Genomic DNA, 26509 nt, shown 5'->3' with positions numbered 1-26509 from the left:
ATTTTAATTTGACTAACGATGAATGGGAAAATATGTACTTGTACTTCTCAGTAGAGTACCACAAAATCACACGTCCAAGTGAATTTAATGATGCACTGCAGACCGTTTTTAACATTGCCATCGCTCTCAACTCTCAACCTGAGAAATATGCATCTGGGCCTCAAAGCTCGTGCCATGGACACAATCAACAGATACCTTTGGAATGTACCTTTAGTGGCAGGAAAAAAGGATACAAGTGGATTACACAAACATCAATGATCAAAAACTGGACTGGCATATTAAGAGACAAATACAAAAGAAAATTATTTTCAGACTCAATACGGAAATGAACAAAGTTGACCAACACTAGACCAAATGGGACTTGTATTTTAATTTTAAAATGTGTCTTGGATTTTGTTTGCATTTATGTTTAGTTGATGTCTACTTTGTTTAAAAAAAAAAAAAGGCATTTTTTTTAATCATAGTGGAGCTGAAAAAGGCAGCAAGCCTTTGCAATAGTATCAAAATAGAAATGTTAGAGCCATGACAAGAAATCTATTTTCATTAATTAGTTTAACATTGGACTTACCGCTTGGAATTAAATGAGTACTGAATGTACGACAAATGTAAACCGGCAGAAGACAGGTTGAACTTTGGCAGAACTCTCATGGGTAACACGGGCATCACCACCTTCATTTGAGCAACTCTAGCGTTAACATTTTCTGTTACTGAGCCTCACCTTAATTACATTGTATTAATTCCAATAATTTTAACAAAAAGAAACATTTACAAAATGTTGTAAAACGTTTATTTATATAATGTTTATTTGGTGAAGGAACACACTGGTCACACTTTGGACAACTAAAGAAAAGAAGTTCTCATCCATCACAATATTTGTTGTAGACCACAGCAGAACAGACCCTGATCATTCACAGGCCGGGACAAGTGCAATACCACACAGGCACAGAGCATTGCTACCTCTCCCAACCTGCAAATAACAGACACCACACACATTAGAATCATTTCAGTTCCATGATCAGTTTTGCATGGATTTGCACAGCATTTTAGTTGAAAGCTGAAAGCAAACCAGCAAAACTAACCAGAGACCTATAAACACCAAGTAGACCAAGCTGCTTTGCGGGGAGATTAAAGTCTAGAAGTACTTTAAGTGCTCATACTGCAGTAGAACTTTTGAAACTACCTGCACTATAAGCACTTTAATACCACTTAAACCTTGTCTAAAGCTCAGGATTATGATAGTAATGATGAAAATACAGGCCACTGTCAGTTTTGCATAGATTTGCACAACTCTCTTTCTTGCAGCGCAACTATGCAAAACTAACTGTGATCAGTCTGAGTTTAAGAATAATTACTTTAATAATGAGAAGAGAATTCCAGTCCCTTATGCCAGAAGGAGCACTTAGGGCAGTAGGTGCTAGTCTACTTCACTATCTGCACTAGATGCACCTTAGCATAAGCACTAGCAAAACATCTTGTTGAATGCTGGAATACACACTCAATGACAAATGTAAATTCAAACAATCGGAGGAAAAAAAGATTAGTCCTTAAGGAAAAGATGACTGTTGAACTTTTGAAAAGTGCAGACACCCAGACCTTATGCGCCCTGAAGTGCAGCGTATTCAAGGCAATGCTCCTACCATTTCTCTCATCACAATAGTGCTGAAAGTGCCTCCACTGCAGTAGATTATACAAGACTACCTGCACTGTAAGCACTTTGACACTACAGTGACTTTTAAATGTCAGAGGTAGGGGATTCTATTCACATCAAATTGCCTTCATGACCACAATGAAGAGGTCTCTGGGAAAGATGTGCCTTGGAATTAGCCTGCAAGCACAAAAAACACATGTTACTGGACCATTCCTGCCATTTCAAAAGCAGCTCATCTTTTCATTAACTTCAATTACAAAACACAAATGCCACAACATTTCACAAAGTTATCTAAACACAGCAAGATACATCAAATCTACTAGCTTCAATGACACATGGAGATATTCTAAAACCACTCATAATACACTTTAAGTGTAGTTGTATTAATAATGAAGAATGCAACAATCATAAACATTTTGATAAGACTACATAAATTTAGCATGCCTAACAGTGCTAGTAAATGAACAAAACAAATAAGGGAGGATTTATTTCCAGCCCAATACCAAAAACAACCCCGCAACTTTGAACTTACAACACATAAAACAATTGGCCCAGAGTGATCTGAAGCAGCGCTGCTGAGAGGAACGTAAGAGAGTCACATTGTCCACCCCTCCCCCATGCGGCAACATGGCGCCTACAAGTCCGCAACTGACCGTTAATAAACATGCTCACCACCGAGGAACACAAATGCATTTACTGTTTTGAAATACACTTCCAGATCTATTGAACACTGACGTGATCAGGCGCATGTGGCGCGTCCAAACAGACGCGCGCACGCTCCGTGCGTAAAGTTAACTCAGCGCCGCACAAGGACTCATCAAAACACCGCACGATGAAGCATGCGCTAGCCACAAGCTAACGCGTGTGAGCACCAAACTTTACACGGAGAGTACATCCTCCGCATCAACCGCCACATGTTAGGCGCAGATCGTAGATTTCAATTAGAAATGTTTAAGTTCCAACACGCAAATCCATAAAAAGACAAACTTGTTAGCGGGCTAATATTGTTAGGCTAACATCGTGTCTGCGCTTTGCTGAAGAGCACAAGACAAGTGTCGGTACATGCACACGGAGGAGTGCTCTACTCAAGAGCAAAGTCAACAATATATTTACTTAAGTCATAAAGAACATGACAAACGTGTTCAAAAATGAGAGATCGGCGAGTGTTAGCACATGCTAAAGCGCGGCCTACACAGCCCCATGTGCTGTCGCTTTGTTCTGTACTTTTAAGAGGAACAGCAGAAACACACGGGGCTCACAATGCCTTTTGTTTATAAGCTGAAGAAAAAGCACGCACGGTTACGGAACGTGACACTTGTATTCATACATTAAATACACATTTGCCATGACGAGAATAACTTCTCCAAGCGACAACTTGAGGTGCAGCAACACATGTTTTTCAAATCTCCCTCATTCTCCAGCGCTGGAGAAGAGGTTGCCATGCGCCCCTTACAACATCGCTTTCAAATGCGGAAACCGGCGATTAAAACGCGTTTTTTTTTTCTAACGTGAACGTAAAATGTGCTTTTGTTGACGCATACAATCCTCCGCATTTCACTTTCCTGACGCAACTCCAGAAAAGGCTAACAACAGGTCTCCAGCAAACAACATGCGCGTAACAAGACACTAGCTTCAAAATCCACCATCTTCACTCACTTGTTCACACTTACCGTTTACTCGTTCTTTAAGCCTTGTTTGACCAAAAGAACTAGAAAATACTTCTCAAACTAGAGCACGCCGGCGACTACAGTCCCAAAAACACAACCATGTGGCACAATTGCGATTTGTTTGGAGTTTGGGAAGCGTAGTAAGATTGCGAAAGTGGCGCGAGTCCAGTCGGTTTAACCATGTGGTGAATGAAGGGCGGCTCCCAGCAGCTCCCAACTCCTCTTCATTAGCATAAGGCAAGTACTTCCTCTCAAAGTAATGCCATGGATCTATACTATTATACTCTATTATGTATGTAATGCCTCACAGCTTTAACACTCATGCTTACCCCTAACCCACTGAAATTATACAACATTAAGCCTTCATTGTAGCGCATCAGTAGATTAATGCAGAAAATATTATAATTATTATGATTATGTTTCTGAATCAGCGTTTCGTTTTTCAAAATAATGTTACTTTTAAATATGGCTTTTATTATGATTTAGTCGACTTTTTCCTTGAATGCGGGAAAACAGCAGCTGTACATAAAAACAATGCCACTTAACATATTTTACATTCGTATATATTTGTATTACATATTGTGTTTGGTATCTACGTTTTGATAATCAGATGTAAGATTAAAAAAAAGACATTAAAAAAATATAGAAAATACCAAAATAGAAATAAATAGAGAAAACATAGATTATTACGATATGTTATATTTGCATGCATTTATTTTCCATTACGACACTGGTCCTCTTTACAATAAGTAGATAATACAACATTTTTACTGCCGTTTCTGTTCGTCAATTTTGCACGTTTGCGGCTCCCGTAGGTCATATGTTGGTCAGTCATGGCGGCGCCCGGAGTGAACGAAACTGGATTAAGTTTGTCATCTGGCTCATAATTACTGTATGCGAACTGCGGCGAACAGACAATCACACAGTTACCACAAGTTATGCATGCGTTATTCGTCCCTTTGCGTATCGTTTATCTGTTCATGCCTTATTGTGGAGGTCAACTACCGGTGTCATCGCAGCCATGTGCTAGGAACTGATGCTGCTGCTTCATAGCAGGACAATCACTATTTGGGATTAATGGTGCCATAATATCACCAATCAGAAGGTAATGTAGCCTTTAAAATGCATTGAGCTGTAACTGAACTTAGGGATTGTCAACATTACGTTTACATTTGAAGATGTTGCTTTATGCCTTGCATTACTTGAGTCTGACCCTTTCTGTCTGCTGTTGTTTTGCTCTGCACAGACTGATGGCTTCCTTTGTATTCTGCCAACGTGTGCTGAGGCTACATTACCTTTCAAGATTGCAAAAAGTCTTGATCGGCGCACGTAGTCAGCACAGCAAATCAGAGCAGGATGTTGATGATTTGGACGAGACTCATGATGAAGCATTACAACCCAGAGAAAATGAGGGATCTCAACTTTCATACAACCTTTTCTACAACCCTGCTTCATATTGCCACATCAGGAATTTACAGACTGCTCAGAGCCAAAGAGAAACTGATGAGGAAGAACCATGTCTGCCCATCTTTACACCTTGTTTCTGGCAACAAGGTAATACATATAGTGTTAGCTCTTCTCGACATCTTTCTAGCACAAAAAACACTCTGCTTGACTTAGCATTTAACAAAAGCTCTGAACCTGAATCACAGGTGCGCAGACAACCAATCCCACCCGATGTTAGATTTGACACCCGCGCCTTCCTCAAATGCAGACCGGAATACTCTCACTTGTCTCTTGATTTTACCCAGCGGCCTCATCCTACTCCGTTTGACAAAGTCTGGGCGCTATTACAAAAAGTGACTGTGCTAAAAGGAGCTTTGAAACCTTCAGATGTTTCCAACATTCTCTGGGAGCTCAGCTGTGTAGACCCTGACAAGACGACGCTAGTGAAGAGTGACCAGCGCTTTGTCATGCTGCTCAGATATTCAGTAGAAAATCTGCAGCTTTTTTCTCTGTCTCAGCTACTTGAAGTATTGCAGGCGTTTGTGTGGCTGGACCTGCCCTCTTCTCACAGTCTATTAGCACTGTATGAATCCGAACTGAGCCGTAGAGTCGACCAAATGACTCTACACCAGTTGCTGTTCTCTGCTGATTTGTGGCGCTGCGTTGGGAAGCAGGTGCCCAAATTTTTGAAAAGATTTTACGCGTCTGTCCCTTTATATTTTGGCCAGATAAGGACTCCTGAGCTGGTACAACTCCTCTACATCGCGGGAGAAGGACGACATTGCCCTGCACACCTGGTGCAACCTTTGGAACAACTATTGATGCGCCACTTACACGAGCTGCAACCAGAAGAGGTGGGTACTGTCTGCTTGGCTCTTTTTAAATCCCGAACATCGCTATCAGAAGGAGCCGTGATGCGTATTCTGGACTTGGCGCACGTTTTTGTGGAGGACATGAGTGACTTTGGACTTGTGAATGTAATGAAGTATTTACGTTTCAGCCATCTGTATCACAAGGAATGGTTGGAGGCAATGGGGCGAGAAGTGCCCAAACGTGCACACCGGATGGGCGTCCAGGGGCTCATGCATGTGGCGCTGGCCTGTTCGGCACTGCATTACCGCAACGATAAAATACTTGCGGGAATAGCAGAAAGAGTTCCCTTGCTGGTGCCACATTGTCGGAGTAAAGATTCTTCTAAGCTTTTGTGGGCATTCGGGACATTAGGCTTTCCCCCCGCTGAAAGCCCAAGTCTGTATCCTAGTCTCACAGAAGGCCTGAGGCAACGTAAAGCTGAATTTCATCGCTACCCTGAACATCTCCTCACTGGGCTTTTAGGGCTTGCTTTTGTCTCAACTTTCCCCGAAGATTTAATAGCATTAGCACTTAGCCCAGGGTTTGTCAACTTGGCACTCAAATCAACGCAGCTGGATCTGAAGAAGGACTTGTACACTTTAAATGGCATTGTCGAGCTGGAGTTGCCACATTGGACCGGACCACGGCTGAGCTCGGAGCTGAAAGAAGAGGTGGCGGACACGCTTTGGAATTTCGCAGAGTCCGACGTCTGCCAGAAACAAGAAGTGGTGGAAGCGGACGTGTGTTTGACAGATTTGCTCGGAGGGGAGGAGTTTGTGTGTAAGAGAATGATCCTGCCGCACACGCGCTCCATAGACCTCGAGGTGCATTTGGACTCTAAAGGACAGCCCATTCCAGTGACGCTACCGTCCCAAAACACACCTGAAAAAATGTCTTCCAAAAGTGAGACTCTTCACAACTGGAGCAAATTGAACGTTGGAGTTAGTCTGACAGACGATCTCATTACTCAATTATTAGATGCCAAAAACAATAATTTGCCAATAAATACTGCTAAGCCCACTGCGCTTCACAGAGTAGAGCCGGACGAGGGGGAAAAGATGATCGATACCGGCTTCTTCCTGACTAATGAAATCACTGACATGTTAATAAAAAGTTCAGTGCTTAAGGAAGATAAAGGGCCGGTTAAACTCGCCATCCAGGTGTGCCACAGAAATCACTACTGCTATCATTCCGATCAACTGTTGGGACTTCACGCCATGAAGAGGAGGCACTTGAAGTTGGCAGGATACAAGGTTGTGGAGCTGCATCATCAGGAGTGGTTTCCCCTGGTGAGGAAAAGCAGGACGGAGAAGCTAGCATACCTGCACTGCAAGGTTTTCAATCAATAATTACCCACTGGATAAAAATAAAAGCGACTTTGGATTCATGGCGCTCTAGTTTGACATTGATATTTCACCTCTGGCAGTACTTAACTAAGAGATAAATTGGGTTATGAATGAATGCCGTCTGAATAAATAAAATGCAATAATGTTTTGTTTGTAATAAATAAAATCATTTTTATCTAATATTTTTTTCTAAATGAGTGTTTGTAAAGACAATAATTATACAACAAACTGCAAATAACTATTTAATTTAATGTAGCAGAAAATATGCATTTTTATGATCAATATGGCACTATATGCGTCAGTGTTTGATCCAGCTATGATTGAAAAGGGCTTCTGAATTGAACACCATGATGACCTATCTAAGAGTGCATGTACAAAAGTAAACAATTGATATGAATCTTTTTAATGTTTCAATCATATGTCATGTTAACAGTTTATCTTTTTTTACTGCGCAAACAAGACATAAGAACAAGACTATGGTATGTTTAATATCTGTTACACAAAGGGTGCATCCTTATAGTGCCCACATCATGGCAGACTCATGTGGCAGACTCCTCTCATGTGGCAGACGCAGTGAAAGATAATTTCCTCTCAATCATTGACCGAGCTTGACTGATTTACCAATGTGCTTTTGCATGCTTGTTTGAACAGAGTGGGAGGAAACCACTGCTATTGAACAACAGACTATAACTGTACCCTGTAACCTTCAGCTCTGCGTCAGAAGCTCACCTCTCTTGGACCATGAACCCTGCATCAGGCTACATTCATGTGATGTCACAAACTGAGGAGTGCAGATGTTTTGACCTGTCAACAACAAGCCACAGTATGAATCGAGTGAGTTTGAAATGACCAGTACATCACCATATTTGTTTGAATCTTTCTAGTACTCAACAACGTATGTTTTCAAGCATCAAATAAAGATAGTACACGAGACTGCATATCAAATAGAGAGAGGTCATAGCCTTTTGACTTGGCCGCAGGGTAGTATTTGTACTTTTGGTGTCTGCTGGGCTGCACTGGAGGCTGTTATGTGTTGACTTCTCTGGAGGCCTCTCATCCTTCTCTCCCTCTTTCTTGCTGCGGGGCTGAAAAGATTTAGGCAACACATATCACTGGCCATATCACATTTAATTGGATGCTTGAGGCTATTTGTCTGTCACTGGTGATTCAAGTTATGGCTTGATGGCTATAGGGTCACATTAAAACTGCATCTTCTTTCTCTGATGCGTGGGAGGCTAAAGCTGGCCTTGGTGTTAACACTTCCAAACAGTGTAATGCGTTGACTTTTATGGAGAAATAAATTACCGGTATGAGTCAGACAAAATGTGGTGGTGTTAGAGAAGAAACAAACATTTTTTTTGATGGGGGTGTAAATGTAGGGGGGATGCAGACACACCGTATACAGATTACAGATGCACTGGCTTCCCTTTTAAAATGTCTATTTTCTCCCAACATCCCCTTTCACTGTGACCCAGAAAGGATGTCTGTGCTTTCATCTGGTAAAAAAAAAAAAAAAAACCAAGGCGCTCAGTGAGGAAGCTTTATATGGAAGAAAGGTGAAATGTCTGTTTTGATGAGAAGGTTACATAACACCTGCCTCACAATGATACACAGAAATCAGAGATGAAATTATGACCTATTAGAGCTAAATGTTTATGTTGGACCTTACAAGATTGTTTGTGTCCTTTTTGTTTTAATTATTTACATAAAAACATATGAGGCTGATATGCTAACATAAATGACTCATTACACTCACTTCAAATCCATTTACAATATTAAATAAACTATTTAGATGAACCATTACAATTTAGACTTCTTGTTCATAAATTGTACCAAAAGATCAAAGCTGTCGTACTCACTTTCTGCCAGCAGGTGTCAGTGTAAACTTCTTAAAACCTGCCATTCTTCTCTGACCTCAATAAACAGCATTAAAGCCTTATCTGAAAGTGTCCATTGAACAATCAAATGCACTGCAAACATGAGAAATGTCTTTTATTTGACAGTAGATCATACATCAGAAAGAAAACTTCACAATTATTTGTCTTGGAAGCTGTTTAATGGTTAGTAACGCTCACTGTCACAGAACAATGAATACACTTGTGATTGCCAGTCTTTGAAAATAAATAGTTTTTTCCTTTTGTCCGAAGATTTCCAAACTATTAAAGGGAATTCGCATTTGGACACTTTCAAGTCAGCGCTAACCCCGCAGCTACTAATTTCACACTTTGTGGGTGTGCAAGAAGCCCATGCGTTTGAAGTCCCAATGATTCACTTCTTCTCATTTAGAACAATTTTCTTTGCATTCAACACATCGGGTCACCAAGAAGATGCCTCATGTTTAAAGTAGAAAAACTATTGTGCCCTTTTGTCTGCACAATAACAAGCTAAGCATGAGGAGAGGAGAGCATCTTCCTGTGTGAAACAAGATCAGAACCAGGACCAAACCAGATCTCAACCACCATTTCAAAACCAGGGGAGAATTAGACTAGGCCCACTCAAATGTGTGTAGAAAGTTAAAGTACAGAAGTACCCACTTAAATTGTACTTAGGTTAAAGGAGACATCACATACAATAAAATAACATAATTTTATATTTTGTTGTAAACCACAATATTGACCTTAAACAGCTTAGTAATAAAAACAAGTCCTTTGACCTGTTCAAAACTGCAGAACTGACGTACATCTCTACACGTATCACTTTCCTGTCGCACGCCAGACTGATATTTGTATCACTCTGAACTGAGTTCTACACAATATCAATCTGGACGATCGGTCTAATGTCTGAATCTGATTGGTTAAAGCGTCACAACAGAGATATCAAACTGTTGTTAAATCCAGTCAGAGAAAAGCACAGACTTCTTTCCAGTCCTCAAATACACAAAGCGTTTCTGTGTGCACGTTTTTAAAAAACTATTCCGTACATCTGCTCAAATGGATCAAATTACGTCTGCCACCGTCCGCATCTTTGCCCTTTTGACTTCCGCTCAAACTGCAATGCTGTGATTGGTCAGTCCCAAAGCAGCCGGGCTCAAACCGAACAGTGTGAGCCCGACCAGATTCTCAAGTATGTGAAACAAATATTTTGAGAATTCATCTGGCGTATGTTATGGTTATGTATCACTAAGAGTCTTAAGTTTCAAATAATCACAGCTTAGTACAGGGGATGTGGGCGGGGATATGGGGTAGGTGCAAACAGGAATATGGACGAGCCTCAGTTGCAGGACAATACAGGATTACTCAAATATGCACGAATCAAGCAAAATTCAACTCACTAATGATGAGTAAACATGGTTGTAACAAGGATAAAAGCTCATTTAAGTATTTCACACAGATTTGTAGAACTATTAAAATAGTCAAAAGTTGACAAAGGCACTGATTAATGGACAACATTTATTTCAGAATGTTCTCATAATTTATATTTAGATACTTTTGTTTGCTCAAAGGGGGATGTCACCATGGACATGCTAAAAACAACCCACCTGTCTCATTGCAGTAGGTTTCAAACTGTCCACAGAAAAATCTACTTAGTAACTTACTAAGTACTAAAATGTTACTTAGCCAGGCTGCAGTACTTTTTAACTTTGTACTGTGTTATGTTCCTTCACTGCTGGAAACCAAGACCAGGAGGATCACGTCCTAAAAGACTAAACCAGGATTTACCCCAGATAAAATGCATCTGAAGCTAAACTTGTTCTGAACTAGGACTAAAGTTAACCCTGTTTAGATCTGGTCCAACTTCTGAGTACAAGACTTGAGAAAAGCCCAGTGTGTACTGCAGTTTGACAAGCATTGAACTAGAACGTGTGCACTAATCGTTACAAGGTTAGAATATGTTCTGCATCAAACGCAAAGATGACGCTCGATGTAAGCAACAACAGGAAGGTAATTAAAGGGCTTTGGCATCGCAGCCATGTTTGAACAGTTAAAAGGAGAATTAATGCTCTCTCAGTAATCCCACCTGATTTGCATTTCAATTCATTTTGGCCTCAAAGTTAATCCAATGCACACCCAATGAAAGCTTATGTTTCTTAAAGTAACATGCTACTTACAGCTGGATTGGGTGTGGTTCTCAAACTGTGGTGCTCCTGAGTCTCTTGCCTCATGTTCAATACAGTTTTTTTTTTAATTTCAGTTTGAGTTTAAGTGAGAGTTTGTTCCTAAATACTGAACACTGGTGTGTCTGCTGAGACAAGTTTAGGACTTGGTTTAGACTTTGTTAAGTCCTGGATTTGCCTGATTTGGTCAGATGCTGATTTAGCCTATTCACCTTATTCCAACACGTCCACTTTAGTCTCTTTTTGCCACAGATCGGCACTTCTGTTGCAGTCGAGAACGAGGGAGGTCGTGCTGCAAAAATATGTTACAAATGTAATTGATTTGAGTAAAATGTCCAATGTTCATGTGACCAACAAGTCACCAATGCACCGACTCCCAGGGCGGCCTGAAAACCACATTTGAGTCTGTGTAGAACTGATTTTCTCAAGGTCGGCTGCTCTATGGTAACTAAAACAAGTTGGCCTGTGCACCGGATGGCAGCGCACAGGCCAACGTCTGGAATAAGGTCAATAGTAATTTTAGAAGACAAGCAAGCAAAAATGTATTTGCAGAACACAATTTGTACAAACGTAATTCTACGACAGTACAAAGAAATAAGATGAAACAGTACGCTTACCTACGACTCTCGGTGTGGAAAGTTTAAAGGTGCATTCACATGTGTCCTAGGGTTTGGTCCCGTTTGGTTCTGGTTTGGTTCTGGTTTGGGCCTGGTTTGGTCCTGGTTTGGTTCTGGTTTGGTCCTGGTTTGGTTCTGGTTTGGTTCTGGTTTGGTCCTGGTTTTGTTCTGGTTTTGTTCTGGTTTGGTCCTGTTTGGTCCTGGTTTGGTTCTGGTTTGGTTCTGGTTTGGTCCTGGTTTTGTTCTGGTTTGGTTCTGGTTTGGTTCTGGTTTGGTTCTGGTTTGGTCCTGGTTTGGTTCTGGTTTGGTCCTAGTTTGGTCCTGGTTTGGTTCTGGTTTGGTTCTGGTTTGGTCCTAGTTTGGTCCTGGTTTGGTTCTGGTTTGCTTCTGGTTTGGTCTTGGTTTGGTCATAGTTTGGTCCTGGTTTGGTTCTGGTTTGGCCCTGGTTTGGTCTGGTTTGGTCCTGGTTTGGTCTTGGTTTGGTCCTGGTTTGGTCCTGTCTGGTTCTGGTTTGGTCCTGGTTTGGTCTTATTTGGTTCTGGTTTGGTCCTGGTTTGGTTCTGGTTTGGTTCTGGTTTGGCCCTGGTTTGGTACTGGTTTTGTTCTGGTTTGGTACTGGTTTTGTTCTGGTTTGGTCCTGATTTGGGCCTGGTTTGGTCCTGGTTTGGTCCTGGTTTGTTCCTGATTTGTTTGGTCCTGTTTGGTCCTGGTTTGGACCCCTTAGTCCCTAATGCAGACTTGTTTAGTCTTATTATTTTCCTGGTTTAGACCTTATCTAGTCCAGGTTGAGTCTCGTGCTCAGCCCCAGTTCTGATGCGGCGTGTGCAAGTGTAAACGTGCCCTTAGTTTGTCGTACAGATCAAATCCTCGCCTCTTCTTCTGGAAACAGCACAGCTCATGATGTTAAGTGTGAGACATGTGACAGTGGCAGATGGATTGGCCGATATGCGCCGCGAGCTGGCCCGGAGAAATGGACTTTTCCGGTTGACGGCAGAGACTCTCTGTGTGCCGTCGCCGATGCCTCACTATCTTTCACACTTCTCCTTGGCCACTTGTCGCTTTGTAAACCCTTCGGTGGCACTCAATACTGTGGCCCGCGTTTAGCATTCCGGACACACTCGCGGGGCTAAAAGAGACCTGCTGCAGGGACTGATAGGAGGGAGTTTGCATTCAGCTCCGCTCTCGTCTGCCATTGATAGACCTTTATTAACTTAACCAAGTCCAGGATTTGCCTCATGGTTCCTCATTTATCATGTGGTAAGCCTGCTTCACCGGGAAACACAAGGGATTTAACGCAGGCTGGGATAATGATTGATGTACTTTGCGACATTAGCAGGAGAGAGTTAAGAGTTTGTCTGTAAAAAAAAAAGGGACGTTCAATATTTAATGTTGTGACATAACAGAGTTGCGGTGCGCTGCCAATTGTCAACAGATCTAGGCGAGACCTTATGTGGCCTTGATCTTTACAATCAACATATCTGGTTTTAAGGGTTGTTGTTACCACTGGATGTGAAATGTTGGAATTATAAAATGGCAGTCATCTTGGTTCATAATAGTAATAATTTGAGATGGTAAATATCTGCAATCCTATCTGTCTGAACTCCATCATACAGATGGTTCTGAGCTTATGCAGGCTTCCACACACAAGACACAACCCAAACAAATGCACGTGAAGTTGTATTTCAATGTACAATATGTAAGTGAAGAAGAAGCCAAAAAAACAAAACTAAGACCCAACATTTGGCAGAATTTTAAGAATACTAACCTGACGAGCCAAGACACAAAACGTATAGTCTGGATCTTAACCCTTTCTGATGGGTGTGATTGACAGGCAGATCAACCAATCGAGGAAACGCATGGCTGATTTGTGTCAAAACAAATATGGCAACTTACGAATAAATAATAAATGAAAAAATAGCTCAGAGAACTGAAAAACAAACCTTTTCCCCCCCAAATCAACATATGAAGCGACTACAAGTGCTACAAATATAGGCTTGTCTGATGCTCTGTGTGGTCCCAGATCCTCCTGCATCTGTCAGAAAGTAGGAGTGACAGGTTAACCAAGCATTTTGATATTGGTTAGAACATTTTAATATTCCGATTTTATCCGTAGTAAAAACATAACACTATATTTCCTCTAAATCATTATCACCGGTAAGTCATCAGTGATGCACCTTGAGGTCCTGGTCCACCGGCTGGTAGATAATCACTGAAGCGTAGAATATCTGGAATCCATGAGCTTGCCCTGATCAAGTTGATAAGAAATATGCATTAACTATGAAACAACTGACTCAATTAAACACCTTAATCCCTGGATCTTACTGTATGCTTCTCTGCTGTACTATTAATATCCTCCTTCATGCAGAAGATGAGGGTATAAAAGCACAGCCATGTTTTAATGCTAATTAGCGTTATGTGTTCTTTTCCCTTTTGAGACAAGTTCAATATGGCACTGGCGATGTGGTCCAGCATCATTACATAACTGCTCCTCAGTCATAGTTATCTCGCTGATTATTGCAGCTCAAAGCACGGCTGATGTGAGATCGTTTCTGCAGGACAGCACTCAGCCCGGACGGACAAGCACTTCAGAGAAGCAGGACATAAACTACGGGTCAAATTCACACAACGTGCATTAGGTGGAAGCCATAGCTGAGACGTTTGGGGATTAATTTACCTTCTGTTTTCAATGCGTAAAATATTTATCATATCAAATGTTCCTCTTTGACTAATCTTAGCTCAATTTGTCTCGGAGCGTCACACAGAGTTGGGGCAGACGATGAATATGTATTTTCAGCTTTATATTAATGATGCCGACATTTCTTAGAATAATATTTAAAATTGACTGGAAAAGAACATCTTTGACATGTTAATTAAAGATTAGTCAGAAGACAGAATAACAATTCTAACACATGCAGAGAGCGCTATTTAAAAGTAAGTCCAGGAATTCTTCTCTTTGTCCATTTCAGCCTTGCTTCTGTGTGGCTGCGCAGAGCAACACATGGCCCTGTTTCAACCTCTGATGTTTTTGATGGTATGAATAATGAGCAATGCTTTTGATGTTTTTTGGCAATTTTCTTTATTGTACTAGACGCATACATATTATTATTATTATTAGGATGCACAAAACTGCGTAAAATACTAAATCGGATCCAACTTTTCTTTGCTTGGACCTTGGACTTTAAATAACACCAACCGGTCTGCTCATTAATGTTCATTTGCATGTTGTTTTTTATATTTCATTTAGATATTTATAACTTTTTGAGGAGCAATTGATGTAAAACAAGGCACAAACCATATCTATTAAAATGGCACTACATTCTTTGACCAGTCTATTATGAGACGATGCTTTCAGAGTCAGAGTTTATTCCAACAGGATTTGGCTGAAGTGCACACAGTGATTGAGTGTTAATAGTTAGAGTGGAATTACCCCGTTAGACAAATATCAAGTGTTGTGCTAACTCTTGCATAAAGATTACCGGTAATTGCACTATCAGGTATCAAGATGTACTAAGATGTTAATTTGTGACAACAGCCCTTGGAAACGACTCTCCAATACACAACGGCATTGACTACAATCCCTCCCCTGCATTTTCCACATGTGTCGTGTTAAATCATGTTATATCATGTTATGTGAGACTGTGGATCAAAGAGCTGGAGGGATTTTAAAATCTTTCCAGTGTTCCTACTTCCTTGTGTATTAATAATGGAAGGTTTTTTTCCCCCCCACACATTACTTTGGTACTGCAAAACACTGTGCTCTGCTGCGCATCACTCTGGAACATTTCTCTCATGAGCGGAGGGAGACGCAGAGCGGAGGAGTGCAGTGCTTTGTCAAGTCTATAGTGGGCTATTCATTTACAGATAACAGACTTTACTGCGCTTAGATCACAGCTTTCAATGACGAAAATCATTGTCACAGTAAAATCACTTCAATGTCTTTGAAAAACGATTTAGAAAGCAAACCGCCGCTGAAATCAAAGACAGCTAGTTTAGGAGGAAATATATCTACTGAATATTACAGAATACATTAGGAACCAAAGCAAAAGAGTTGGATTTGTTTCCTAATGGTGGCTGGAGACATATTGTTATACAGGATTCATCATTACAGACGACGTTGAACAACTACAAAGATTTGCACCTACTGTATTCACTAAAATCTATATTTTCTCTTGATAACAGATAAAATAAATACCTAAAAAGGAATTTAAAGGAAGTGATAACCTTCTTGGCCTAGAAAACACATTCCCATCTTGCCAATACTTAAAATGTCATTTACGCAATTTTTCTCAGCAAAATTCTATATGCAGAGAATGATTTATTGATTGTGTGAATTGTGCAGATGAGCTGAATGTTTTCTTTTCCCATTCTTGGCTCTTTTGCTGTTGCCGTCTGTGCGACCGACAGTAAATCTCTGTCAGAGGCTGTCAGAAGTCCATCTTTAATGTATTGTCTGAGAAAAGCTCAAACGCATGACCTCATTCTCTACTACTCCTGCAGCGTGGGACTCCTGATCAGAAAAGAACTCTTTAATAATTCCTGTCTTTGTGGCTTAGTGCTTATCGTCCCATCCTGTCGCTGATTAGACTCGTGCCTTTCCTAATCCGGACAACTTAATTATACAGGAGATGTCAGACTTCCAAGGACGCTCCTCTCTGAGAACAGGAAAAGCCAAGTGTGAATATTTGATGGTGTCTCCTGTGACACAGAAAGTCCGCTCTCCTGGGCACAGAGGACATTCACATGCAGAGTTGAACTATGTGTGTATGATATCTCCACTCATGCGTGTTTGTTTAATCATTCATAATGCCTGCTCGTAATCAAACTAGAGGCTGCTGGGGAAGTTTATCGTACATAAACCCAAGGTGTTCTGGCACCTGCATCAGCAGCAGGTGTTGCTGCTCTATTGCGACACACTTAATTTGATTAATGAAGGTAATATGTTCCTGTCCTAATAATAAGACATACACAGCGTTTCTATGGTAACTGGGCCCTCAGTGTCCAACTATTATCTGTTGCTTTGATGTGTTAGCCAGTAGCTAGGTGTGCACTAACTGTGCTGTGACCAGTGGGACAAGGCCCCCATGGGAGAAGAAAAACACTGACATTGTAATCAACGCTTTGAGTAAAGGAAAGGAAATGTGTTCAGAACACTGGCATTTGCTCTGGTTTGATTGCGTTGATCAAATCCAAGTGAAAGTTCAGCCCATTTGTCTTTATGGACTGCTGAGCAGGCAAAAGTTACAGAGCCATAGGTGTTGATTGACTTGAGAATAATAGAAAACACTAACACTGCCTCCTATTGTCTGTTCAGTTGTAACAGCATTTTTATGTTTTGTTGAAAAGCTATTTTGAGTTTTCACCAGCCGACATTACAATTGTATAATACATGAGCACATCCCGCTCACCTCCCATCGTTTTGAGATTCTCCATGAACGTGTGCTCTTCTGGACTTTTTTATTTACCATCTGTGGATCCCCTCAAACTCAGGTAGGTTTGAAAATGCAGGATCGACCATGAATTATTAACCAACATTGTGAACTTTAAAATAGCATCGCTGAATAATTGATCCAGCATCCTTATGAGTTTTGTCTCAAACCCATGTGGCAATTTCACCATTAACTGAACGTCATTAATATTCTCAGTTAGTACACTTGTCAGCAGATAAATGTTGAAATAAAGTCCACCACATGGGTCCACACGGCTGTAGCAGTAGTGACTGTGGAGCGATAAGAAAATGCAAATTCTTCAGCTTTCCAGGCGGCTGATCGGTGAGTTTCCGCTGAACGTGTCACCAGAGGAATCCTTATCCACTCTTGTGAAGCCTGTGCCAGAGGGGAAGAGCTGACAGAGGTTACAGCAGCGCCACAGGTAAATAAACAAGCAACTATACTTAAAATCATCCTGTCCAGAGAGAGAGCGCTGTGGAAGAAATAATACTGTAGAGGGATTGCATTATGGCAGCTGAATACTGACGACCTCATAATGGTAGAACATGCTGAGAAACTTGTAGGAAATAAACTCAGAGTTAGAAAACTAGTAGACAAGGTAAAGTTACAGTACAGGGCCTGGGGCTATTTTGATTTTAATGTAATTTCAAGGCAAAAAAAATTGATTTATGTTTGTCTTGATTCTAGTATGTAATATTTCTGATGTGGGGTCTACCGCCCGCTTGTCTCCACGGACATGTTATTGCCACACTACAGGTCAGATCTGTGCAGAGGCGACCCCGCAGGAAGAATGCATTTGTTTTATTTACAGTGTCTGGGTATGTGCCTATTAATTTGGAAAGTGGTTTGAAAATTGATTATTCTTTCGATTAATCGATAGAAGGTGAAAGGTCTGTGAATAAGAGATTTTACTCACATTTTACCCAGATAAAGCTGACGTGACGTGAAACCTTTTGAGGACATCCTGGTGGAGAATATTTGCAGATGAAACTGTATTTTAATCAAAAACACAGCATGTACACATGTCCCACAACATTCTTTATGATTCATGCTCTGTCAGAGAAATAAAACTTCTTCTCTCAGCTCATGGCATATTCTGGAGTCCATGTATAGGCCATTTAATTGATTACTTACCAACCATGAATTGATTAGTTGAACTTGACAACTATTTATATCATCGATTACTTGTGATAAATCAATAAACTTGTTGCAGCCCTAGCTTGACCAATTCATTTTGTTAGGTGCCTGTATAGTATAAGATTGTGTACTATGTAACTTTTCTGATTTGTCCAGAATATTACCAGTATGACATTTAAACTATTTATCTTCATGAGACCAGCAGGGGTTGCCACCAGGCCCAGTTGCATGTCAGATCTGTGGAGAGGTGGCCATTTTAATAGGAAAACTGTTTTTCATGGCGGTGTTGCAGTTTTTTTTGCAATACTGGTAAACATTCCAGGCTAAGCACAAACATTATGTCTCATAATGGAGACAAGCAAGTGGCAGATGCAACCATCAGAAATGTGACGGTCAGAAGTAGAAAAGAGAAGAGTGGAAAGAGCTGATGGTGCAGTCGACTCTGGGCCCGTCAGGGATCGAGATGTGCCCATGTGTGACACCGATATAGTGCTACTCTCAGCAAAATGTCATTAGCTGTGGTGGAAAATCAAGTATGGAAATAGCAGACTTCGCACATTTTGCAACAATTTTACACAGATTAGTACAATCGAGCTCCACTATGTAAAATATTGATGAAATAAAACCATGAGAAAATTGCGTACAAAGAAATCAATATGAAGGAGAATTCTTTGGTGGACTCAAGGCCAGAGGTTTATCTGTGGAAAGTGGATAATGGGGAATAAACAAAAGCTGTGTAATTAAGAACACAAACCAACCGTTGCAAATTCCTGTCAATGTAACTTTGTCATTGTGTTGATTCAAATGAAAGGTTGTAGTTATAAGCAAAGTGTCTGTGAACAGCACCTGGATCTGAACAACTTGCTTCAGATTGAACTTTTAGCCCCACACACTTGAACACACTCTCTGTTGAACCATGACAGAAAAACTGGGGCTGCAATGTCTCTGGTGCACATTGTTGTTGTGTCCTTAGGCAAGAGCTGAATCATGTGTGTGTGTGTGTAAGTGTTAGTGGCTAGCCCACATGCCTCAGAGCAAGAAGGTCATGGGTTCAACTCCCAGCTGCTTGGGCCTTTCTGTGCGAGTTTTCCTGTTTCTTCCCATGTCTGGGTTTCCTCCTGTCGGTCCAGTTCCCCCCATCAACCCAGAACATGCACCTTGGTAAAATCCTCCATCTAAGACCAAGCCAGGCCAAGAGATGGGTCCCCTGGTCCCTGCTCCTCACAGGAGCCCCTGTGGCACATGGTGAAGAGTGGGGCAAATGGAGAGGACACGTTTTCCTACGGGGAAAATAAAGGATGCTACATAAACTAACTCTAACCCTAATCCAGTTCACCCCCGGGCAGGTTACAGAAGTAGTTCACCACCACTGAATATGAAGTGAATGAATAATGCACAAAATTGTGAAGCGACTGTGAGCGACTGGCAAAGTGATATTTAAGACTAATGCATTATTAGTCCTACAAATAGCTACCTTTGCATTCTGTATGGGGTTTTCAGTGCAGGCAAACTAGAAGAACATGCAGGTCCTTTTAATGCTCATGATTTTCTTTTTGATTGTAGTGTATAAATGTAGTTCAGAGGACAGATTTCAAGATGACTCTAGATGTTAAACTGACTTGTTTCTATCAATGACAGAACGTTAGCAAGACACAGCAAATGTAGCTGCTAATTATCTGTAACTTTGGTAGAGGTTCTGCCACCTGCTTGTCACCATTGAGATGTTTCTGTTTTGTCTGGAATGTATGGCATTAATCGTGTCTATAAGTTTACTCTCATACTGTGGAACAACCCAGGCAAAGCAAGTCCTAACCAGGGATAAAACAAGATGCAGTGTATCAAAGGTGAAAAGCAGAATATACGATTTGTAACTAAATATTCAAGATATTTTTACCATTGAATGGCTCTGGCACGGATTTGCCTTTGACATAGCATTTTATCTTCTTGAATTCTTGCCAGTATCTTAATATTCATTCAATTGAGCTAAAGCCTTGGTGGAGTAGTGGCTGTTCACATAGTGCCACATTTGAATATAGCAGCATCCATTTATTGTCACGTTACTGCATTGCTAACATCTTAGAACTGTTTGCTTTGTTCCCATTTCTTGACCCAGAGCCAAACACATTAGAAACATTGTGTTCAGCCATTGACAAGAAGACAAGTCCCTCCCTGCAGCTGCCAAGAATCCGCCGTATAACTCAACGCTTGATTTTTATGTATTTTGAGCGTTAGCATTCTGAACTGCTCTGCCTCGGGCTCAACACCAAAGCGCCCATGACATTTCTTGTATACATCCTGTCCACCCTTATCGCGAAAGACTTGATGTGCATGTTCAGATATCCAGGTACTTTTTTTGGGTTACCTTGTGTTTGTGCTTTCATCCAATGCCTGTGTTAGATTCTCTTAAATCAAGCGTTGCATCCTTCTCCTTCAGCACATCAGGATGTCCCAGGAGGATTTCTCTCTCTATCTCTCTGTCTCTCTTAAGGGAGGAAGTGGCGATCTCTACCTGGGGTGAGATGTACGTGTGTGAGGAGTTCATGCGCGAGGTCAGAGGTCGGGCTTAGCAGGGAGTCATGCTGAGTTCATATCCACAAGCACTGTGCACAGACTTCTACTGACTCTATGGGAGAAGCAGAGGTAAAAAGTGAAGACAGTGCGGTGAGGTGAAAGCAATTTAGTGTGACTCAAGGATAGAGCTGCACAAAAGATTGCAATAGACAGTTCAAATTAAATTAAAGTTCAATCATCAAATCACTGAGCTTTGCAATCTTTTATTTAGTTTAGGATTATCAAAAAACACATTATTATGGGAAGAAGAACATGCAGTGCAGACCTTTACAAACATACATGCAATTCTTGTATTAGTTTGTCTTCAATTCATCAAAGTTAATGTTCCATGTGTAAAATTTGATAACTTAAATCTGTGTTTTGTTTGTTCCTATGTTTCAATATTGTGTGTGTACTCATGGAATTTAAATGTGCAACTCCACACGAAACTGGCACATTTAGAAGGACGATGAGGTGACTTTGTATTATACTTTTAGAGACTCTTTGATCACAAGATTCAACAATGTCAGTGGAATTTTGATTTTCACACAGTAGGTAAAAGGAACCGTTTAAAATGTTTCTTTCATTTTGTTGTTTCATTTTTTTTTAACTAAACAATTATATTCATTTATTTAGTGGGTTGTTTGGTCTGTCATAAAATGTAATGCATGCTAGCAGATTCCTTTTGATCTTTTTTCAACAGAACATTATCCCTGTTTGAGGTAAAAAAAACAGAGAAACCGCACACTTTTGATGTGTTTCGTAGCAACGTAACCTGCAGGAAGGTGCATTCTAGCTCAGAAAAGGAACGCACTCATCAAAGACAAAACAACATCATTTCTGGCATTTAGTAACTAACTGCATGTGTTAATGTCATATCAGAGTGAAAACTTTATCAAATGGCTCAATATGGTTTATATATAGCAGCTCTTAGTGGCCCAGGCTAAAAGCTACATGCAGAAGTCACTGAACGAGCATGTTAATAATCCAAGGGGATGTGGAAGCATGTCTTACCATCATAAGACTAACTGAGCAAAATCCTACACATATTTCAAATTGAGAGACACCGTTTCTGACTTTTTACCTTTGACAAGCTTAATGATTTCTTTTTCTACTTGAAAAGTCTGCTACCTCCTGGTCTCCATGGAGATGTCATAACTTTGCCTGGAACATTCCACAGTATATTGGGCCTTACAAAAATAAATTGATTTGATTTGATATCATAAACGTATCGCATTGATTTCCTAAATGTTTTTCCTTCTCAAATATAACTTCAAAAACGTTCTGTCAGTGAACAGGCTCGTTATGTGTAATGCATTATACTGAGGAACATTCTAGATAAAGTAACACTGACAACAGTAAACATTGTATATAAAGTACGCCATATGACAGGTTGGAATACAGACTTGAGTAAAACGTAACATGATTATATTTAGATTTCCTTTTAAATGGATTAGTTTTCCCCCAGTTTGACTAGCAGCCATATTGTAAACAAGGGCAAAAAAAATTATTTGACAAATGAGAAATAATTTTCTTGAGTCAGAAACATTTCTAAATTGTCTCTGTATTTTCAATACAACGTCGCTTATTGATGATGACATAGGCAGAGGGATTCTGTTTTAGAATCCAGCTCTACTTCCTGCAATTTTGTAATTTTCTTGACGGCATGTAACTTGACTGATATAAAACTATGATAAATATTCATTGCAGGTTATATCCCACCAAACTAAGTAATAATTAGAAAAACATGAGAGTGTCATATGCACTTTAAGCTGTGGGTGGTGTGAACACACAGTCACAGATCCACCATCAAACCTCAGAGGCAATAAGTGCTGAAAACTATTTGCCATTTGTATTCTCTAGGGTTGTAAACCTTCATTGATCCGTACATTTTCATTATTCAACTAATTATTTGATTGGGATTTTAAAGAGCAAAGAGAAAGTGAGCATGGTGGAGTTTTTGTAGTGACTGGTCCAATTATACTTCTCTGAGTAGTTGCTTTTTTCTGGGCTCTTTCAACTTCTGACTGCTGCGTTTACTGTAAATAATCTCTGTTTTCTCTAAAACACAGATTTGTGGAGATACTGTGTTGTCAGGTTTAATATTAAATGTCTTGTAATGTTAAGTAGTCTGTTGTCTAATTGAATGTTTGGTGTTTTTTGCCTGACAGTCAAAGAATAAAGTCAACACAGCTAAATTAGTTCCCAAATTAATGTAGCTGTGTTGACTGTATTCTTTGACTATTGTGTTACTTTCGCAGCCTTGCACACTGCTTAGACTTTGGATGTGTCACTCTTCAGAAAAATTATTGTTTTTTTTACTTGAGGACAATAAGACAACAGATGTCTGTCTGACCTAAATTATTGTTTTGTCCACAATCAAATCAACTTCAAATTATAAATCAGATGTTATGTCCAGACAGTTACTCTTACTGTTGCTCCTGTTTGACACTTTCCCCAAATACTTTATTAGTATTTACTCGGCCCAGTACTTTCAGAACTCGCTGCACAGGGCATATTTGTAATTCACCAAACATTTCTACAGTATTCTCACAAACTTTACTGTCTTAAAAGCTGCTGGAGGCGGTTTGACCTTGCTGCAGTAATGGATAACATCCTTTTTGTTCTGTTTTTTCATCCAAGGTGTCTGCATGAAGAAGAGCACTCCTACTCACTGATATATCTGGAGGATCTTGTCAGTCAATTAGCAATAGCCTGTCAGTTATCCAGTCAACAGTGAACAGCAGCCGCACACACGGCATCACAATAAGTCTTATTATCCTCAACACAACCGCAGCAGCCAATCTCTTCTGTCTTTTACCTTCTTTGCAGTCGTTTTGTGCCATCATATTTCACATGTGGAGTGACTTTTAACACACATAGTTACACAGCTGCCTGCAACAAATATACTTCATACACTGCGGTTAACCAGCAAAGATATGAATGGTCAAATGTAGTTAATGCGGAGGCACTCCCTTTGAAGTGCCGCGTTTTGAAAATTAATCATATTCATGACCCATTTGCTGCTTCACTTTATGGAAATTCATGATGGCCTTGTTGGCCTGATGCACAGACAGGGGATGTGAAGACTCTGCCGACACAACAACTTTATAAATAATGAGGAGCTTGCAGCAGAATATGCAGTAATGTGTAGATTCAAACCTAATCTAATGTTTCTTCACCTGTCTATCACTGCCCTGTAACTTACATTTTATCCTCTCTTTGTCACAATTAGAAGGTTATTTCTCATTGCTCCTCATGTGTTTAAGTCCTGCAGAGTTCCAGTAAACTTCTTTAAAGTTCAAGTATTGTAACTTTCGTGTCTTTCGTGTTAGTAATACAAAGCAGAGATCGCGTTACATCATTACAAATAAACAAGGGTTGATGGCATTTGCCTGACAGTAGCTGCTGTGGGTGCATGCTATGCTTTCCCGTGCCCCCACTTTGCCGTCTGTCTGCATCCATTGCAGCTAGTTATGTATCCCACTAGGAAGCCCGCAGTGAAAGAGACAGAAACACAGAAAATTGCTTTTCAGGAGTGTGCCATCTGTCACCAATGTACTTTACGCTTGGGCTTCAGAAGTTTAAACATAAAAGTGACCTGCCACCAACTTCTGGAATGTAGTGAAATCAAAATATTACTCCTGCATCCTACGTTGTACGTGCACAACAACATTCTCTTTGTGTGTCTGTGTGTTGGGTTAAAAATAATGACATGAACATTCTTCTTTATACTCCACTAATAGGAATGACTCACAATAAACAATGTGCATACACTATAACCAAGAGCTATTTACATATTATTCAAAAGTACAATGATTTGAGCAGACAGCGGGCCCTGTGTACTGTGTCAGAGGTTTAAACCCAGGGCTGAACTTGATGTCGGGTGCTGGAAAGAAGCTGAGGACCAGGAGGTGCACTGTCATCCTGAGTGTCCCTGAGCAGCACACTAAACCCTCATCGTGTGTTGCATTATGTGTCTGGCACTGCTGAGCTGCAGACAAAATACACCTACAATAACAACTGCACTAACTACTGCCATCTGGTTTGTTTTGCCCCGACAAAGCAAGAAATTGATTTGATTTAACTCACAAAATGTTCTTCTTCTCAACCCTTGGTAAAGTGACTGTGTTGGTTGTCAAAAGTATCAAAAGTCAGATACTAATTGTTACTATAACTAAATTGACACTAGATACTATTATTGACACACAAACAAATCCCATAAACAGGAGAAAATTCTGAAAGTTTTAGAATTATCTTAAACTTTATCAAAACTAGAAAAAGACGAAAGTAGTATTATTTTGTGTTGAAAATTACAATCTATTCTACTGAGGAAATATTTGCGTTTTCTTGTTGTATCGAAATTGGTAGTAAATATCGAGCCCATTCTTTGGTCCAGATTAAATGTCCTCCATTTTCTATAGAGTTATATGTAAATGTTATAGTGCATTATCCCTCTGTTGTGATAAGCAGAGCATCACTAACTTTCATTTGCAGGCGGGTGGTTAGTCGCCTTGCTCCGGCTGTCACTTTGTTTTTTGTGGATGATCAGCATCAGGGATGAGGAGGAAATGTGCACCAGTGCAGCAGTGTTCAGCTGCACGCCACAGTCCGTCACAGACACAGCTCACACCACAGTCTGTGTTCTCCACTCTCACAGCCCAGTGTAGGCTTGGGTCACATTCATAACATAGGATATTTCATCATCATCATCATCATCATATAATAATAATAATAATAATAATAATAATAATAATAATAATAATAATAATAATAACAATTATTATTATTATTATTATTGCTTCTTTGTGTCTATATGCATTTATAAACAGATTGTAATGCCAGATTTGGGCATTTCTCAAGTGAATGAAAAACAAAATCACTTTGACCAATATTTCCTAACATTTAACTCTTCTCTTTCTGTTTGTTGTCGTGGTGAGTTACGGGCTGACGGTTGCCACAGTCCGTGATGGCAGATAGTAACACTTCAGGCCTCGGTGGAGAAGGGCATGCCCTTGATGTGCTGGAAAGCCATGAGGAAAAAGGCAGATGATAAAATGGGCCGGATATCAGGCTTGAGCAGAGGTTAATGTGAGACCACCAGCAACTGCAGGCACCATAAGCTCCACAGTACAGTATGACCCAGTGAGCACCAGAGCTGCTGCTGCGGCTACTCCTGGTAAGTAGCTATAGTCTGCTCTGGAGTGAGGTCAATGATTCTTCAAGCCGTATTGTCCATTTTTATAGACCAACAAATTTAGGCATAAGAAATGACTTTTGTGTTTTGTTACACATGTTCTCAACTAGTGACCTCTGAAATATACATGTGTTCAGTCAATTCTTGCCTTTACTGTACATACAATAATATACCATAAACATACAATAGCACTTTGTCAATGTCCGATCGTGTCAGATCTCGGCTGCGAAACAGGGTTGGACTTGGTTAGTGCTTGGACCACTTTGAAACTCAGGTGTCGTAGCGCGGCAGTGGCTCTAGTGCATACTATCGTTGTGTCCCTAAGCAAGACACTTCACCTTAATCAGTTATCATGTTGTATAAATGACACGGTTGTATAAATGAGAGTGAATGTGGGACAACGGAAGGAAATTAGCCCATGGCAACACTGTCCTGACCAAATAAACGAATGGATGATAGCTTTAAATGAAAAGTAGTATGATCCGCGCGGCAACGTTTCATCATTGTGCTGAGTCTACGCAACCTTGATTTTCCACGTCGGTGTCAAG

General features: G+C 40.4%; 1 protein-coding gene and 1 long non-coding RNA gene across 2 annotated transcripts; one reads left to right on the top strand and one right to left on the bottom strand.

Moving 5' to 3' along the window:
- Positions 1 to 806: 806 nt before the first annotated feature.
- Positions 807 to 3494, bottom strand: LOC140359170 (uncharacterized). The gene is made up of 3 exons (XR_011926834.1): positions 3319 to 3494; positions 1764 to 1825; positions 807 to 967 (listed from the first exon to the last, which is right to left on the bottom strand). It is a non-coding gene; the product is annotated as an uncharacterized lncRNA (long non-coding RNA).
- Positions 3495 to 4233: 739 nt separating this feature from the next.
- On the top strand, positions 4234 to 7112 carry fastkd5 (FAST kinase domains 5). The gene is made up of 2 exons (XM_072444593.1): positions 4234 to 4420; positions 4562 to 7112. The coding sequence occupies exon 2, from the start codon at positions 4566 to 4568 to the stop codon at positions 6960 to 6962; it is 2397 nt and encodes a 798-aa protein (XP_072300694.1). The 5' UTR covers positions 4234 to 4420; positions 4562 to 4565; the 3' UTR covers positions 6963 to 7112.
- Positions 7113 to 26509: the final 19397 nt, after the last annotated feature.

Source organism: Eucyclogobius newberryi, unplaced genomic scaffold (assembly GCF_026437365.1).
Source record: "Eucyclogobius newberryi isolate DKJ021-1_F unplaced genomic scaffold, fEucNew1.0.hap1 SCAF_14, whole genome shotgun sequence".
Taxonomy (NCBI): Eukaryota; Metazoa; Chordata; class Actinopteri; order Gobiiformes; family Gobiidae; genus Eucyclogobius; species Eucyclogobius newberryi.
This window is presented reverse-complemented; position numbering and strand designations above follow the sequence as displayed.